The 16061-nt window shown below is 46.7% G+C and overlaps 1 protein-coding gene across 2 annotated transcripts in view; it reads left to right on the plus strand.

The window, feature by feature from the left end:
* ddx6 (DEAD (Asp-Glu-Ala-Asp) box helicase 6) overlaps nt 1-16061 on the plus strand; it is a 68518-nt gene that overhangs the window by 22692 nt on the left and 29765 nt on the right. For both annotated transcript variants that reach the window (XM_055895136.1, XM_055895135.1), the window contains exons 6-9: nt 3551-3697; nt 4677-4771; nt 4918-5040; nt 5389-5517. In XM_055895136.1, the coding sequence (XP_055751111.1) occupies nt 3551-3697; nt 4677-4771; nt 4918-5040; nt 5389-5517 (494 nt within the window). The remainder of the gene's footprint in view (nt 1-3550; nt 3698-4676; nt 4772-4917; nt 5041-5388; nt 5518-16061) is intronic.

The raw sequence follows: 16061 nt of genomic DNA on the forward strand, positions 1-16061 counted from the left end.
ATAGCCTCCACATTGACTCTGTACCGGTACCCCCTGTATATAGCCTCCACATTGACTCTGTACCGGTACCCCCTGTATATAGCCTCCACATTGACTCTGTACCGTAACACCCTGTGTATAGCCTCCACATTGACTCTGTAACGTAATACCCTGTATATACCCTCCACATTGACTCTGTACCGGTACCCCCTGTATATAGCCTCCACATTGACTCTGTACCGGTACCCCCTGTATATAGCCTCCACATTGACTCTGTACCGGTACCTCCTGTATATAGCCTCCACATTGACTCTGTACCGGTACCCCCTGTATACAGCCTCCACATTGACTCTGTACCGGTACCCCCTGTATATAGCCTCCACATTGACTCTGTACCGGTACCCCCTGTATATAACCTCCACACTGACTCGGTACCGGTACCCCCTGTATATAGTCTCCACATTGACTCTGTACCGTAACACCCTGTATATAGCCTCCACATCGACTCTGTACCGGTACCCCCTGTATATAGTCTCCACATTGACTCTGTACCGGTACCCCCTGTATATAGCCTCCACATTGACTCTGTACCGTAACACCCTGTATATAGCCTCCACATTGACTCTGTACCGGTACCCCCTGTATATAGCCTCCACATTGACTCTGTACCGGTACCCCCCTGTATATAGCCTCCACATTGACTCTGTACCGTAACACCCTGTATATAGCCTCCACATTGACTCTGTACCGGTACCCCCTGTATATAGCCTCCACATTGACTCTGTACCGGTACCCCCTGTATATAGCCTCCACATTGACTCTGTACCGGTACCCCCTGTATATAGCCTCCACATTGACTCTGTACCGTAACACCCTGTATATAGCCTCCACATTGACTCTGTACCGGTACCCCCTGTATATAGCCTCCACATTGACTCTGTACCGTAACACCCTGTATATAGCCTCCACATTGACTCTGTACCGGTACCCCCTGTATATAGCCTCCACATTGACTCTGTACCAGTACCCCCTGTATATAGCCTCCACATTGACTCTGTACCGGTACCCCCTGTATATAGCCTCCACATTGACTCTGTACCGGTACCCCCTGTATATAGCCTCCACATTGACTCTGTACCCGGTACCCCCTGTATACAGCCTCCACATTGACTCTGTACCGGTACCCCCTGTATACAGCCTCCACATTGACTCTGTACCGGTACCCCCTGTATATAGTCTCCACATTGACTCTGTACCGGTACCCCCTGTATATAGCCTCCACATTGACTCTGTACCGTTACCCCCTGTATACAGCCTCCACATTGACTCTGTACCGGTACCCCCTGTATATAGCCTCCACATTGACTCTGTACCGGTACCCCCTGTATACAGCCTCCACATTGACTCTGTACCGGTACCCCCTGTATACAGCCTCCACATTGACTCTGTACCGGTACCCCCTGTATATAACCTCCACACTGACTCGGTACCGGTACCCCCTGTATATAGTCTCCACATTGACTCTGTACCGTAACACCCTGTATATAGCCTCCACATCGACTCTGTACCGGTACCCCCTGTATATAGTCTCCACATTGACTCTGTACCGGTACCCCCTGTATATAGCCTCCACATTGACTCTGTATCGGTACCCCCTGTATATAGCCTCCACATTGACTCTGTACCGTAACACCCTGTATATAGTCTCCACATTGACTCTGTACCGTAACACCCTGTATATAGCCTCCACATTGACTCTGTACCGTAACACCCTGTATATAGTCTCCACATTGACTCTGTACCGGTAGCCCCTGTATATAGCCTCCACATTGACTCGGTACCGGTACCCCCCTGTATATAGCCTCCACATTGACTCTGTACCGTAACACCCTGTGTATAGCCTCCACACTGACTCTGTACCGGTATCCCCTGTATATAGCCTCCACATTGACTCTGTACCGTAACACCCTGTATATAGCCTCCACACTGACTCTGTACCGGTACCCCCTGTATATAGCCTCCACATTGACTCTGTACCGGTACCCCCTGTATATAGCCTCCACATTGACTCTATACCGTAACACCCTGTATATAGCCTCCACATTGTCTCTGTACCGTAACACCCTGTATATAGCCTCCACATTGACTCTGTACCGTAACACCCTGTATATAGCCTCCACATTGACTCTGTACCGGTACCCCCTGTATATAGCCTCCACATTGACTCTGTACCGGTACCCCCTGTATATAGCCTCCACATTGACTCTGTACCGTAACACCCTGTATATAGCCTCCACATTGACTCTGTACCGGTACCCCCTGTATATAGTCTCCACATTGACTCTGTACCGTAACACCCTGTATATAGCCTCCACATTGACTCTGTACCGGTACCCCCTGTATATAGCCTCCACATTGACTCTGTACCGGTACACCCTGTATATAGCCTCCACATTGACTCTGTACCGGTACACCCTGTATATAGCCTCCACATTGTCTCTGTACCGTAACACCCTGTATATAGCCTCCACATTGACTCTGTACCGGTACCCCCTGTATATAGTCTCCACATTGACTCTGTACCGGTACCCCCTGTATATAGCCTCCACATTGACTCTGTACCGTAACACCCTGTATATAGCCTCCACATTGACTCTGTACCGTAACACCCTGTATATAGCCTCCACATTGACTCTGTACCGTAACACCCTGCATATAGCCTCCACATTGACTCTGTACCGTAACACCCTGTATATAGCCTCCACATTGACTCTGTACCGTAACACCCTGTATATAGCCTCCACATTGACTCTGTACCGGTACCCCCTGTATATAGCCTCCACATTGACTCTATACCGTAACACCCTGTATATAGCCTCCACATTGACTCTGTACCGTAACACCCTGTATATAGCCTCCACATTGACTCTGTACCGTAACACCCTGTATATAGCCTCCACATTGACTCTGTACCGTAACACCCTGTATATAGTCTCCACATTGACTCTGTACCGTAATACCCTGTATATAGCCTCCACATTGACTCTGTACCGTAACACCCTGTATATAGCCTCCACATTGACTCTGTACCGTAACACCCTGTATATAGCCTCCACATTGACTCTGTACCGTAACACCCTGTATATAGCCTCCACATTGACTCTGTACCGTAACACCCTGCATATAGCCTCACTACTGTTATTTTATTGTTGCTCATTCATTATTTATATTTTGAACCGTGTTGTTGGTTAAGGCCTTGTAAGTAATCAGTACGCTGTATTTGGTTTTAATCGCTGCCAAAAGTGTTTCAACAAAGTACTCAGTAAAGAGACTGAATACTTCTGTAAATGTGATACTTAAGTTTATAAGAAATATATAAATTAGAAGAAGAAAATCCACTATTTTTGCTTTGTCATAATGTGGTTTTGTGTGTAGATTGCTGAGGATTTATTTCATTGACTCCATTTTAGAATAAAGCTGTAACGTAACCAAATGTGTAAAAAAAAATCAAGGGGTCTGAGAACTTTCCGTAGGGATATATGATCCATCGTATGGTTCTCTCCTCCCCCAGCGATGGGCATCGTCCCCACCAGAGAACTGGCCTTGCAGGTGAGCCAGATCTGTATTCAGATCAGCAAACACATGGGCGGGGTCAAAGTCATGGCCACAACGGGCGGTACCAACCTCCGCGATGACATCATGAGGCTCGACGAGACAGGTAACACCTCACCTGGCCAAGAGCCAAGTTAGATTTAAACATGACTTTGGTGTTATTCAATGACCAAGTCACCTTGACTCAAGTCTCAAATGTATGGTGATGCTTATCTTTTCAATTGCATTATTCTTCGTAGTTCACATTGTGATTGCGTTTTCTAATAGTTATAATCTTTTGTCTCTAGTTCACGTTGTGTTTTCTAATAGTTATAATCTTTTGTCTCTAGTTCACGTTGTGTTTTCTAATAGTTATAATCTTTTGTCTCTAGTTCACGTTGTGTTTTCTAATAGTTATAATCTTTTGTCTCTAGTTCACGTTGTGTTTTCTAATAGTTATAATCTTTTGTCTCTAGTTCACATTGTGTTTTCTAATAGTTATAATCTTTTGTCTCTAGTTCACATTGTGTTTTCTAATAGTTATAATCTTTTGTCTCTAGTTCACGTTGTGATTGTGTTTTATAATAGTTATAATCTTTTGTCTCTAGTTCACGTTGTGATTGTGTTTTCTAATAGTTATAATCTTTTGTCTCTAGTTCACGTTGTGATTGCGTTTTCTAATAGTTATAATCTTTTGTCTCTAGTTCACGTTGTGTTTTCTAATAGTTATAATCTTTTGTCTCTAGTTCACGTTGTGTTTTCTAATAGTTATAATCTTTTGTCTCTAGTTCACGTTGTGTTTTCTAATAGTTATAATCTTTTGTCTCTAGTTCACGTTGTGTTTTCTAATAGTTATAATCTTTTGTCTCTAGTTCACATTGTGTTTTCTAATAGTTATAATCTTTTGTCTCTAGTTCACGTTGTGATTGTGTTTTATAATAGTTATAATCTTTTGTCTCTAGTTCACGTTGTGATTGTGTTTTCTAATAGTTATAATCTTTTGTCTCTAGTTCACGTTGTGATTGTATTTTATGATAGTTATAATCTTTTGTCTCTAGTTCACGTTGTGATTGTGTTTTATAATAGTTATAATCTTTTGTCTCTAGTTCACGTTGTGATTGCCACCCCTGGGAGGATCCTGGACCTCATTAAGAAGGGCGTGGCCAAAGTCAATCAGGTCCAGATGATTGTTCTGGACGAGGTGAGCTGTGGGTGTTCGTTTACCATGTGCTGTGTTTCTCTTTAGTCTCGGTGTCTCCAACTGAACTGTTACCTGGGTGACTTTACCCGTAGTTACCAGTCAACTGTAGATCCATTACGTCGTTATGTCTCTGTCTGTCCCCCCAGGCAGACAAGCTGCTGTCCCAGGACTTTGTGGTGATGATGGAAGAGGTATTGAGCTACCTGCCCAAACAGAGACAGATTCTGCTCTACTCTGCTACTTTCCCTCTCAGCGTGCAGAAGTTCATGGTAAATCCTGGATTCTGATTTAATGGGGCCTTTTTCGGGGGTTGGACTAGCCTAGATCATCGTTTAGTCTGCGTCTGTGAACAACGAAAGCCCTGTATTGATTTATACAGTCCTGATGTATGTGCAGTAAAACGCTTAAGTTGTGAATTTCGACTCTGTAATAGAATATAGAAGGGCTTTCCATCGTCTTGCTTTTGTATATTTTTGTTATAGTTAAAATATTAATGATGGACTAACAAAACACAGCGGGACGTCTTCCCGCTTCACGAACATCAACGACGTAGTTGGGGTCATGAACGAGCCACCCTCACGAGCAGTCTCAATGTGGTGTTACTTCCTGTGTCTCAGAACTCCCACCTGTCCAAGCCCTACGAGATCAACCTGATGGAGGAGCTGACCCTGAAGGGGGTCACCCAGTATTACGCCTACGTTACAGAGAGACAGAAGGTCCACTGTCTCAACACACTCTTCTCCAGGGTGAGTACTATCGCCTTAACCCCTTATCGCTGTAACCCCGTGTACCCTGACCCTGAAGGGGGTCACCCAGTATTATCCCTACGTAAGAGACCATGTCCACTGTCTCAAGACATTTTCCAGGGTAGCTACCCGTCAACGGCCCCTACGCTACAGAGCAAAGCTGACTCTGTCCTCTGCCCCAGCCCCCCCCCCCCCAGCTGACTCTGTCCTCTGCCCCCCCCCAGCTGACTCTGTCCTCTGCCCCCCCCCAGCTGACTCTGTCCTCTGCCCCCCCCCAGCTGACTCTGTCCTCTGCCCCCCCCCCCCCCCCCCAGCTGACTCTGTCCCTTTGCCCCCCCCCCCCCCCCCCCCCCCCCCCCCCGCCAAGCTGGTATAAAACACTTCTCTATCATATTTAGAATAGGCTAACAGTTAGCACATTGTGTGTTGTTTCTCTCAACCGTCTGAAGCTGTAACTGACCCAATCGGCTGAGGGCTATTTTCCTCCATGTTGGATGGCATCACTTGATACCACTGATGTGAGGAAAAAAACTGTTAGCCAAATTATTTTTCCAAAATTGCACAACCACTATTATGTAAATCATCTCCACTAGTGCCACCTGCTGGTCAAAAGAATTTAAAGCATCCAAAATGATTCTAGAAGTCTCCCCCACCCTGTAGCGCCAGCTCTGCGTTGCCCTATTTGTCCTCTATCGAACTAATCGCGCGGTTGTTTAGACAAAACTATGTTTCGGCCGTCGTTGATCACGTCCGTTCTGATAAAGTGATACAGGGTGTCTGCTTAGCGATTTCCACCGCGTACCTCGGAGCTTCCACATCAAAACATAACATCACCGATAAATGGTACGCCTAGTAGATGGACTGAAATGGATGGATTAGTTTCAGGGAGAAAGCTCTGAAACAAGCTGCTACACAGTGCCTTCGGAAACTATTCAGGACTTATTCCACATTTGGGGCGGCAGCGTAGCATAGTGGTTAGAGCCGTTGGACTAGTAAACGAAAGGTGGCAAGATCGTATCCCCCGAGCTGACTTGTTCCTAGGCCGTCATTGTAAAATATGAATTTGTTCTTAACTGACTTGCCTAGTTGAATAAAGATAAAATAAATAACATTTGGATACAGCCTGAATTCAAGATGGATTAAAAGTTTATTTTTTGCAATTGTATTGAAAATGAAACACAAAATATATAATTTACATAAGTATTCTCACATCCCTGAGTCAATACTTTGTAGAAGCAGCTTTGTTTAAATCAAGTTTAGTCTGATGGTTGGCAATATTAGCCAATGAATGATATATTATCACTTGTGAATGGTGCCCAGCGTTTCTAATCATAGTCGCACAGCTCATGTAGCCTAGCCCATAGGCCTGCATGTTTTTTAATAAGGTTTGTATCACAACTAAAGTGGCCAAATAACTTTAGAAATTTTAAGCACATTATTCTGCTTTACAAGGGGTGTAGAGCCTAACTGGCATACATAGGCAACGCGTGAGTTTCAAGTTTGTTTTTGATGCTAGTGGTTGTATTAATTTGGGATCTATCGCATCCCACTGCCGTCCAAGACGGTTTAGAATATTTATTTATCGAACAATTAAATAGGTCGACTTTTGTACAATAGCGGTTAGTAGATTGACGTAGGCTAGTGTTTTTGCTGTTCGTTAGGCCAACTCATCTTGTTGGCTGACGAAAAGTAAATGTGGAATTGGATAAGGCGTCCCCGACGTGTCTGTCTTCACTTGTAGCCTGTGAGAAAGACCTGATCACGTGATGGGGAGCCATGTTATTTTCTTCAGAGTGCACAGAGGTCATGGAGAAGGGCACACCGGCCACTAGCATTACAGCCACACGAAGGCGACGCCGCAGTGAAATTCGAGGCATTATCAAGTGCTTGTCAAATTGACTGACGTGTGTACAGCCTGTGCAACAACAAAAACAAAGCAGAGTGCATGCCTTTTCAAGCGACTTTTTTTCAAATCGTCGTTAGTCGCATCATGCAGCTTTACAATGTATTAAAAATCAACACGTACTGTAGAACTACTGAAGATACATGAGCTCTAAGTTAAGGATAAAGGACGACCAATTTGTTTAACCGCTCAACACAACAGCCAGATGTATCAACTCCCTCAAATCGTTTGGAGAAAATATCATTTATTTATTCAGCTTTGTTCAATTTTCTTCATACTATAAAATAATGCCACCGAATTCTAAGCAAGTCTTGTCCGCTATATTAACTAGTGTCGCCCACAACCACATGGCACAGCCAGATCAGGACCTGCTATATTAACTAGTGTAGCCCCACAGCCACATGGCATAGCCAGATCAGGACCTGCTATATTAACTAGTGTAGCCCACAGCCAGATCAGGACCTGCTATATTAACTAGTGTAGCCCCACAGCCACATGGCATAGCCAGATCAGGACCTGCTATATTAACTAGTGTAGCCCCACAGCCAGATCAGGACCTGCTATATTAACTAGTGTCGCCCACAGCCATATGGCATAGCCAGATCAGGACCTGCTATATTAACTAGTGTAGCCCACAGCCACATGGCATAGCCAGATCAGGACCTGCTATATTAACTAGTGTAGCCCACAGCCAGATCAGGACCTGCTATATTAACTAGTGTAGCCCCACAGCCAGATCAGGACCTGCTATATTAACTAGTGTAGCCCCACAACCACATGGCACAGCCAGATCAGGACCTGCTATATTAACTAGTGTAGCCCCACAGCCAGATCAGGACCTGCTATATTAACTAGTGTCGCCCACAGCCAGATCAGGACCTGCTATATTAACTAGTGTAACCCACAACCACATGGCATAGCCAGATCAGGACCTGCTATATTAACTAGTGTAGCCACATGGCAAAGCCAGATCAGGACCTGCTATATTAACTAGTGTAGCCCCACAGCCACATGGCATAGCCAGATCAGGACCTGCTATATTAACTAGTGTAGCCCCACAGCCAGATCAGGACCTGCTATATTAACTAGTGTCGCCCACAGCCAGATCAGGACCTGCTATATTAACTAGTGTAACCCACAACCACATGGCATAGCCAGATCAGGACCTGCTATATTAACTAGTGTAGCCCACAGCCAGATGGCATAGCCAGATCAGGACCTGCTATATTAACTAGTGTAGCCCACAGCCAGATCAGGACCTGCTATATTAACTAGTGTAGCCCCACAGCCAGATCAGGACCTGCTATATTAACTAGTGTAGCCCCACAGCCACATGGCATAGCCAGATCAGGACCTGCTATATTAACTAGTGTAGCCCACAACCAGATCAGGACCTGCTATATTAACTAGTGTAGCCCCACAGCCACATGGCATAGCCAGATCAGGACCTGCTATATTAACTAGTGTAGCCCACAACCATATGGCATAGCCAGATCAGGACCTGCTATATTAACTAGTGTAGCCCCACAGCCAGATCAGGACCTGCTATATTAACTAGTGTAGCCCCACAGCCAGATCAGGACCTGCTATATTAACTAGTGTAGCCCACAGCCACATGGCATAGCCAGATCAGGACCTGCTATATTAACTAGTGTAGCCCCACAGCCACATGGCATAGCCAGATCAGGACCTGCTATATTAACTAGTGTAGCCCCATGGCATAGCCAGATCAGGACCTGCTATATTAACTAGTGTAGCCCCACAGCCACATGGCATAGCCAGATCAGGACCTGCTATATTAACTAGTGTAGCCCCACAGCCAGATCAGGACCTGCTATATTAACTAGTGTAGCCCCACAGCCACATGGCATAGCCAGATCAGGACCTGCTATATTAACTAGTGTAGCCCCACAGCCAGATCAGGACCTGCTATATTAACTAGTGTAGCCCATAGCCAGATCAGGACCTGCTATATTAACTAGTGTCGCCACATGGCATAGCCAGATCAGGACCTGCTATATTAACTAGTGTAGCCCCACAGCCAGATCAGGACCTGCTATATTAACTAGTGTAGCCCCACAGCCACATGGCATAGCCAGATCAGGACCTGCTATATTAACTAGTGTAGCCCCACAGCCAGATCAGGACCTGCTATATTAACTAGTGTAGCCCATAGCCAGATCAGGACCTGCTATATTAACTAGTGTCGCCACATGGCATAGCCAGATCAGGACCTGCTATATTAACTAGTGTAGCCCCACAGCCAGATCAGGACCTGCTATATTAACTAGTGTCGCCCACAGCCAGATCAGGACCTGCTATATTAACTAGTGTAGCCCCACAGCCACATGGCAAAGCCAGATCAGGACCTGCTATATTAACTAGTGTAGCCCCACAGCCACATGGCAAAGCCAGATCAGGACCTGCTATATTAACTAGTGTAGCCCACAGCCAGATCAGGACCTGCTATATTAACTAGTGTAGCCACATGGCATAGCCAGATCAGGACCTGCTATATTAACTAGTGTAGCCCCACAGCCACATGGCAAAGCCAGATCAGGACCTGCTATATTAACTAGTGTAGCCCCACAGCCACATGGCAAAGCCAGATCAGGACCTGCTATATTAACTAGTGTAGCCCACAACCACATGGCACAGCCAGATCAGGACCTGCTATATTAACTAGTGTAGCCCACAGCCAGATGGCATAGCCAGATCAGGACCTGCTATATTAACTAGTGTAGCCCCACAGCCAGATCAGGACCTGCTATATTAACTAGTGTAGCCCCACAACCAGATCAGGACCTGCTATATTAACTAGTGTAGCCCACAGCCAGATGGCATAGCCAGATCAGGACCTGCTATATTAACTAGTGTAGCCCCACAGCCAGATCAGGACCTGCTATATTAACTAGTGTAGCCCCACAGCCAGATCAGGACCTGCTATATTAACTAGTGTAGCCCACAGCCAGATGGCATAGCCAGATCAGGACCTGCTATATTAACTAGTGTAGCCCCACAGCCAGATCAGGACCTGCTATATTAACTAGTGTAGCCCCACAGCCAGATCAGGACCTGCTATATTAACTAGTGTAGCCCACAGCCAGATGGCATAGCCAGATCAGGACCTGCTATATTAACTAGTGTAGCCCCACAGCCAGATCAGGACCTGCTATATTAACTAGTGTAGCCCCACAACCACATGGCATAGCCAGATCAGGACCTGCTATATTAACTAGTGTAGCCCCACAGCCAGATCAGGACCTGCTATATTAACTAGTGTAGCCCCACAACCACATGGCATAGCCAGATCAGGACCTGCTATATTAACTAGTGTAGCCCACAGCCAGATCAGGACCTGCTATATTAACTAGTGTAGCCCACAGCCAGATCAGGACCTGCTATATTAACTAGTGTAGCCCACAGCCACATGGCATAGCCAGATCAGGACCTGCTATATTAACTAGTGTAGCCACATGGCATAGCCAGATCAGGACCTGCTATATTAACTAGTGTAGCCCCACAGCCACATGGCATAGCCAGATCAGGACCTGCTATATTAACTAGTGTAGCCCACAGCCAGATCAGGACCTGCTATATTAACTAGTGTAGCCCACAGCCAGATCAGGACCTGCTATATTAACTAGTGTAGCCCCACAGCCACATGGCATAGCCAGATCAGGACCTGCTATATTAACTAGTGTAGCCCACAACCACATGGCATAGCCAGATCAGGACCTGCTATATTAACTAGTGTAGCCCCACAGCCACATGGCATAGCCAGATCAGGACCTGCTATATTAACTAGTGTAGCCCACAGCCAGATCAGGACCTGCTATATTAACTAGTGTAGCCCCACAGCCACATGGCATAGCCAGATCAGGACCTGCTATATTAACTAGTGTAGCCCACAGCCACATGGCATAGCCAGATCAGGACCTGCTATATTAACTAGTGTAGCCCCACAGCCAGATCAGGACCTGCTATATTAACTAGTGTAGCCCCACAGCCAGATCAGGACCTGCTATATTAACTAGTGTAGCCCCACAGCCAGATCAGGACCTGCTATATTAACTAGTGTAGCCCACAGCCACATGGCATAGCCAGATCAGGACCTGCTATATTAACTAGTGTAGCCCACAGCCACATGGCATAGCCAGATCAGGACCTGCTATATTAACTAGTGTAGCCCCACAGCCAGATCAGGACCTGCTATATTAACTAGTGTAGCCCCACAGCCAGATCAGGACCTGCTATATTAACTTGTGTAGCCCCACAGCCAGATCAGGACCTGCTATATTAACTAGTGTAGCCCACAGCCACATGGCATAGCCAGATCAGGACCTGCTATATTAACTAGTGTAGCCCACAGCCACATGGCATAGCCAGATCAGGACCTGCTATATTAACTAGTGTAGCCCCACAGCCAGATCAGGACCTGCTATATTAACTAGTGTAGCCCCACAACCACATGGCATAGCCAGATCAGGTCCTGCTATATTAACTAGTGTAGCCCCACAGCCAGATCAGGACCTGCTATATTAACTAGTGTAACCCCACAGCCAGATCAGGACCTGCTATATTAACTAGTGTAACCCCACAGCCACATGGCATAGCCAGATCAGGACCTGCTATATTAACTAGTGTAGCCCACAGCCACATGGCATAGCCAGATCAGGACCTGCTATATTAACTAGTGTAGCCCACAGCCAGATCAGGACCTGCTATATTAACTAGTGTAGCCCACAGCCACATGGCAGAGCCAGATCAGGTCCTGCTATATTAACTAGTGTAACCCCACAGCCACATGGCATAGCCAGATCAGGTCCTGCTATATTAACTAGTGTAACCCCACAGCCACATGGCATAGCCAGATCAGGTCCTGCTATATTAACTAGTGTAACCCCACAGCCACATGGCATAGCCAGATCAGGACCTGCTATATTAACTAGTGTAGCCCCACAGCCACATGGCATAGCCAGATCAGGACCTGCTATATTAACTAGTGTAGCCCCACAGCCACATGGCATAGCCAGATCAGGACCTGCTATATTAACTAGTGTAGCCCCACAGCCACATGGCATAGCCAGATCAGGACCTGCTATATTAACTAGTGTAGCCCACAGCCACATGGCATAGCCAGATCAGGACCTGCTATATTAACTAGTGTAGCCCACAGCCAGATCAGGACCTGCTATATTAACTAGTGTAGCCCACAGCCACATGGCAGAGCCAGATCAGGACCTGCTATATTAACTAGTGTAGCCCCACAGCCAGATCAGGACCTGCTATATTAACTAGTGTAGCCCACAGCCACATGGCAGAGCCAGATCAGGACCTGCTATATTAACTAGTGTAGCCACATGGCATAGCCAGATCAGGACCTGCTATATTAACTAGTGTAGCCACATGACATAGCCAGATCAGGACCTGCTATATTAACTAGTGTAGCCCACAGCCAGATCAGGACCTGCTATATTAACTAGTGTCGCCCCACAGCCACAAGGCATAGCCAGATCAGGACCTGCTATATTAACTAGTGTAGCCCCACAGCCACATGGCATAGCCAGATCAGGACCTGCTATATTAACTAGTGTAGCCCCACAGCCACATGGCATAGCCAGATCAGGACCTGCTATATTAACTAGTGTAGCCCCACAGCCACATGGCATAGCCAGATCAGGACCTGCTATATTAACTAGTGTAGCCCCACAGCCACATGGCATAGCCAGATCAGGACCTGCTATATTAACTAGTGTAGCCCCACAGCCACATGGCATAGCCAGATCAGGACCTGCTATATTAACTAGTGTAGCCCCACAGCCACATGGCATAGCCAGATCAGGACCTGCTATATTAACTAGTGTAGCCACATGGCATAGCCAGATCAGGACCTGCTATATTAACTAGTGTAGCCCCACAACCACATGGCATAGCCAGATCAGGACCTGCTATATTAACTAGTGTAGCCCACAGCCAGATCAGGACCTGCTATATTAACTAGTGTAGCCCACAGCCAGATCAGGACCTGCTATATTAACTAGTGTAGCCCACAGCCAGATCAGGACCTGCTATATTAACTAGTGTAGCCCACAGCCAGATCAGGACCTGCTATATTAACTAGTGTAGCCCACAGCCACATGGCATAGCCAGATCAGGACCTGCTATATTAACTAGTGTAGCCACATGGCATAGCCAGATCAGGACCTGCTATATTAACTAGTGTAGCCCCACAGCCACATGGCATAGCCAGATCAGGACCTGCTATATTAACTAGTGTAGCCCACAGCCAGATCAGGACCTGCTATATTAACTAGTGTAGCCCACAGCCAGATCAGGACCTGCTATATTAACTAGTGTAGCCCCACAGCCACATGGCATAGCCAGATCAGGACCTGCTATATTAACTAGTGTAGCCCACAACCACATGGCATAGCCAGATCAGGACCTGCTATATTAACTAGTGTAGCCCCACAGCCACATGGCATAGCCAGATCAGGACCTGCTATATTAACTAGTGTAGCCCACAGCCAGATCAGGACCTGCTATATTAACTAGTGTAGCCCCACAGCCACATGGCATAGCCAGATCAGGACCTGCTATATTAACTAGTGTAGCCCACAGCCACATGGCATAGCCAGATCAGGACCTGCTATATTAACTAGTGTAGCCCCACAGCCAGATCAGGACCTGCTATATTAACTAGTGTAGCCCCACAGCCAGATCAGGACCTGCTATATTAACTAGTGTAGCCCCACAGCCAGATCAGGACCTGCTATATTAACTAGTGTAGCCCACAGCCACATGGCATAGCCAGATCAGGACCTGCTATATTAACTAGTGTAGCCCACAGCCACATGGCATAGCCAGATCAGGACCTGCTATATTAACTAGTGTAGCCCCACAGCCAGATCAGGACCTGCTATATTAACTAGTGTAGCCCCACAGCCAGATCAGGACCTGCTATATTAACTTGTGTAGCCCCACAGCCAGATCAGGACCTGCTATATTAACTAGTGTAGCCCACAGCCACATGGCATAGCCAGATCAGGACCTGCTATATTAACTAGTGTAGCCCACAGCCACATGGCATAGCCAGATCAGGACCTGCTATATTAACTAGTGTAGCCCCACAGCCAGATCAGGACCTGCTATATTAACTAGTGTAGCCCCACAACCACATGGCATAGCCAGATCAGGTCCTGCTATATTAACTAGTGTAGCCCCACAGCCAGATCAGGACCTGCTATATTAACTAGTGTAACCCCACAGCCAGATCAGGACCTGCTATATTAACTAGTGTAACCCCACAGCCACATGGCATAGCCAGATCAGGACCTGCTATATTAACTAGTGTAGCCCACAGCCACATGGCATAGCCAGATCAGGACCTGCTATATTAACTAGTGTAGCCCACAGCCAGATCAGGACCTGCTATATTAACTAGTGTAGCCCACAGCCACATGGCAGAGCCAGATCAGGTCCTGCTATATTAACTAGTGTAACCCCACAGCCACATGGCATAGCCAGATCAGGTCCTGCTATATTAACTAGTGTAACCCCACAGCCACATGGCATAGCCAGATCAGGTCCTGCTATATTAACTAGTGTAACCCCACAGCCACATGGCATAGCCAGATCAGGACCTGCTATATTAACTAGTGTAGCCCCACAGCCACATGGCATAGCCAGATCAGGACCTGCTATATTAACTAGTGTAGCCCCACAGCCACATGGCATAGCCAGATCAGGACCTGCTATATTAACTAGTGTAGCCCCACAGCCACATGGCATAGCCAGATCAGGACCTGCTATATTAACTAGTGTAGCCCACAGCCACATGGCATAGCCAGATCAGGACCTGCTATATTAACTAGTGTAGCCCACAGCCAGATCAGGACCTGCTATATTAACTAGTGTAGCCCACAGCCACATGGCAGAGCCAGATCAGGACCTGCTATATTAACTAGTGTAGCCCCACAGCCAGATCAGGACCTGCTATATTAACTAGTGTAGCCCACAGCCACATGGCAGAGCCAGATCAGGACCTGCTATATTAACTAGTGTAGCCACATGGCATAGCCAGATCAGGACCTGCTATATTAACTAGTGTAGCCACATGACATAGCCAGATCAGGACCTGCTATATTAACTAGTGTAGCCCACAGCCAGATCAGGACCTGCTATATTAACTAGTGTCGCCCCACAGCCACAAGGCATAGCCAGATCAGGACCTGCTATATTAACTAGTGTAGCCCCACAGCCACATGGCATAGCCAGATCAGGACCTGCTATATTAACTAGTGTAGCCCCACAGCCACATGGCATAGCCAGATCAGGACCTGCTATATTAACTAGTGTAGCCCCACAGCCACATGGCATAGCCAGATCAGGACCTGCTATATTAACTAGTGTAGCCCCACAGCCACATGGCATAGCCAGATCAGGACCTGCTATATTAACTAGTGTAGCCCCACAGCCACATGGCATAGCCAGATCAGGACCTGCTATATTAACTAGTGTAGCCCCACAGCCACATGGCATAGCCAGATCAGGACCTGCTATATTAACTAGTGTAGCCACATGGCATAGCCAGATCAGGACCTGCTATATTAACTAGTGTAGCCCCACAGCCACATGG

The sequence above is a fragment of the Salvelinus fontinalis genome, chromosome 33, assembly GCF_029448725.1.
Source record: "Salvelinus fontinalis isolate EN_2023a chromosome 33, ASM2944872v1, whole genome shotgun sequence".
NCBI classification, from domain to species: domain Eukaryota; kingdom Metazoa; phylum Chordata; class Actinopteri; order Salmoniformes; family Salmonidae; genus Salvelinus; species Salvelinus fontinalis.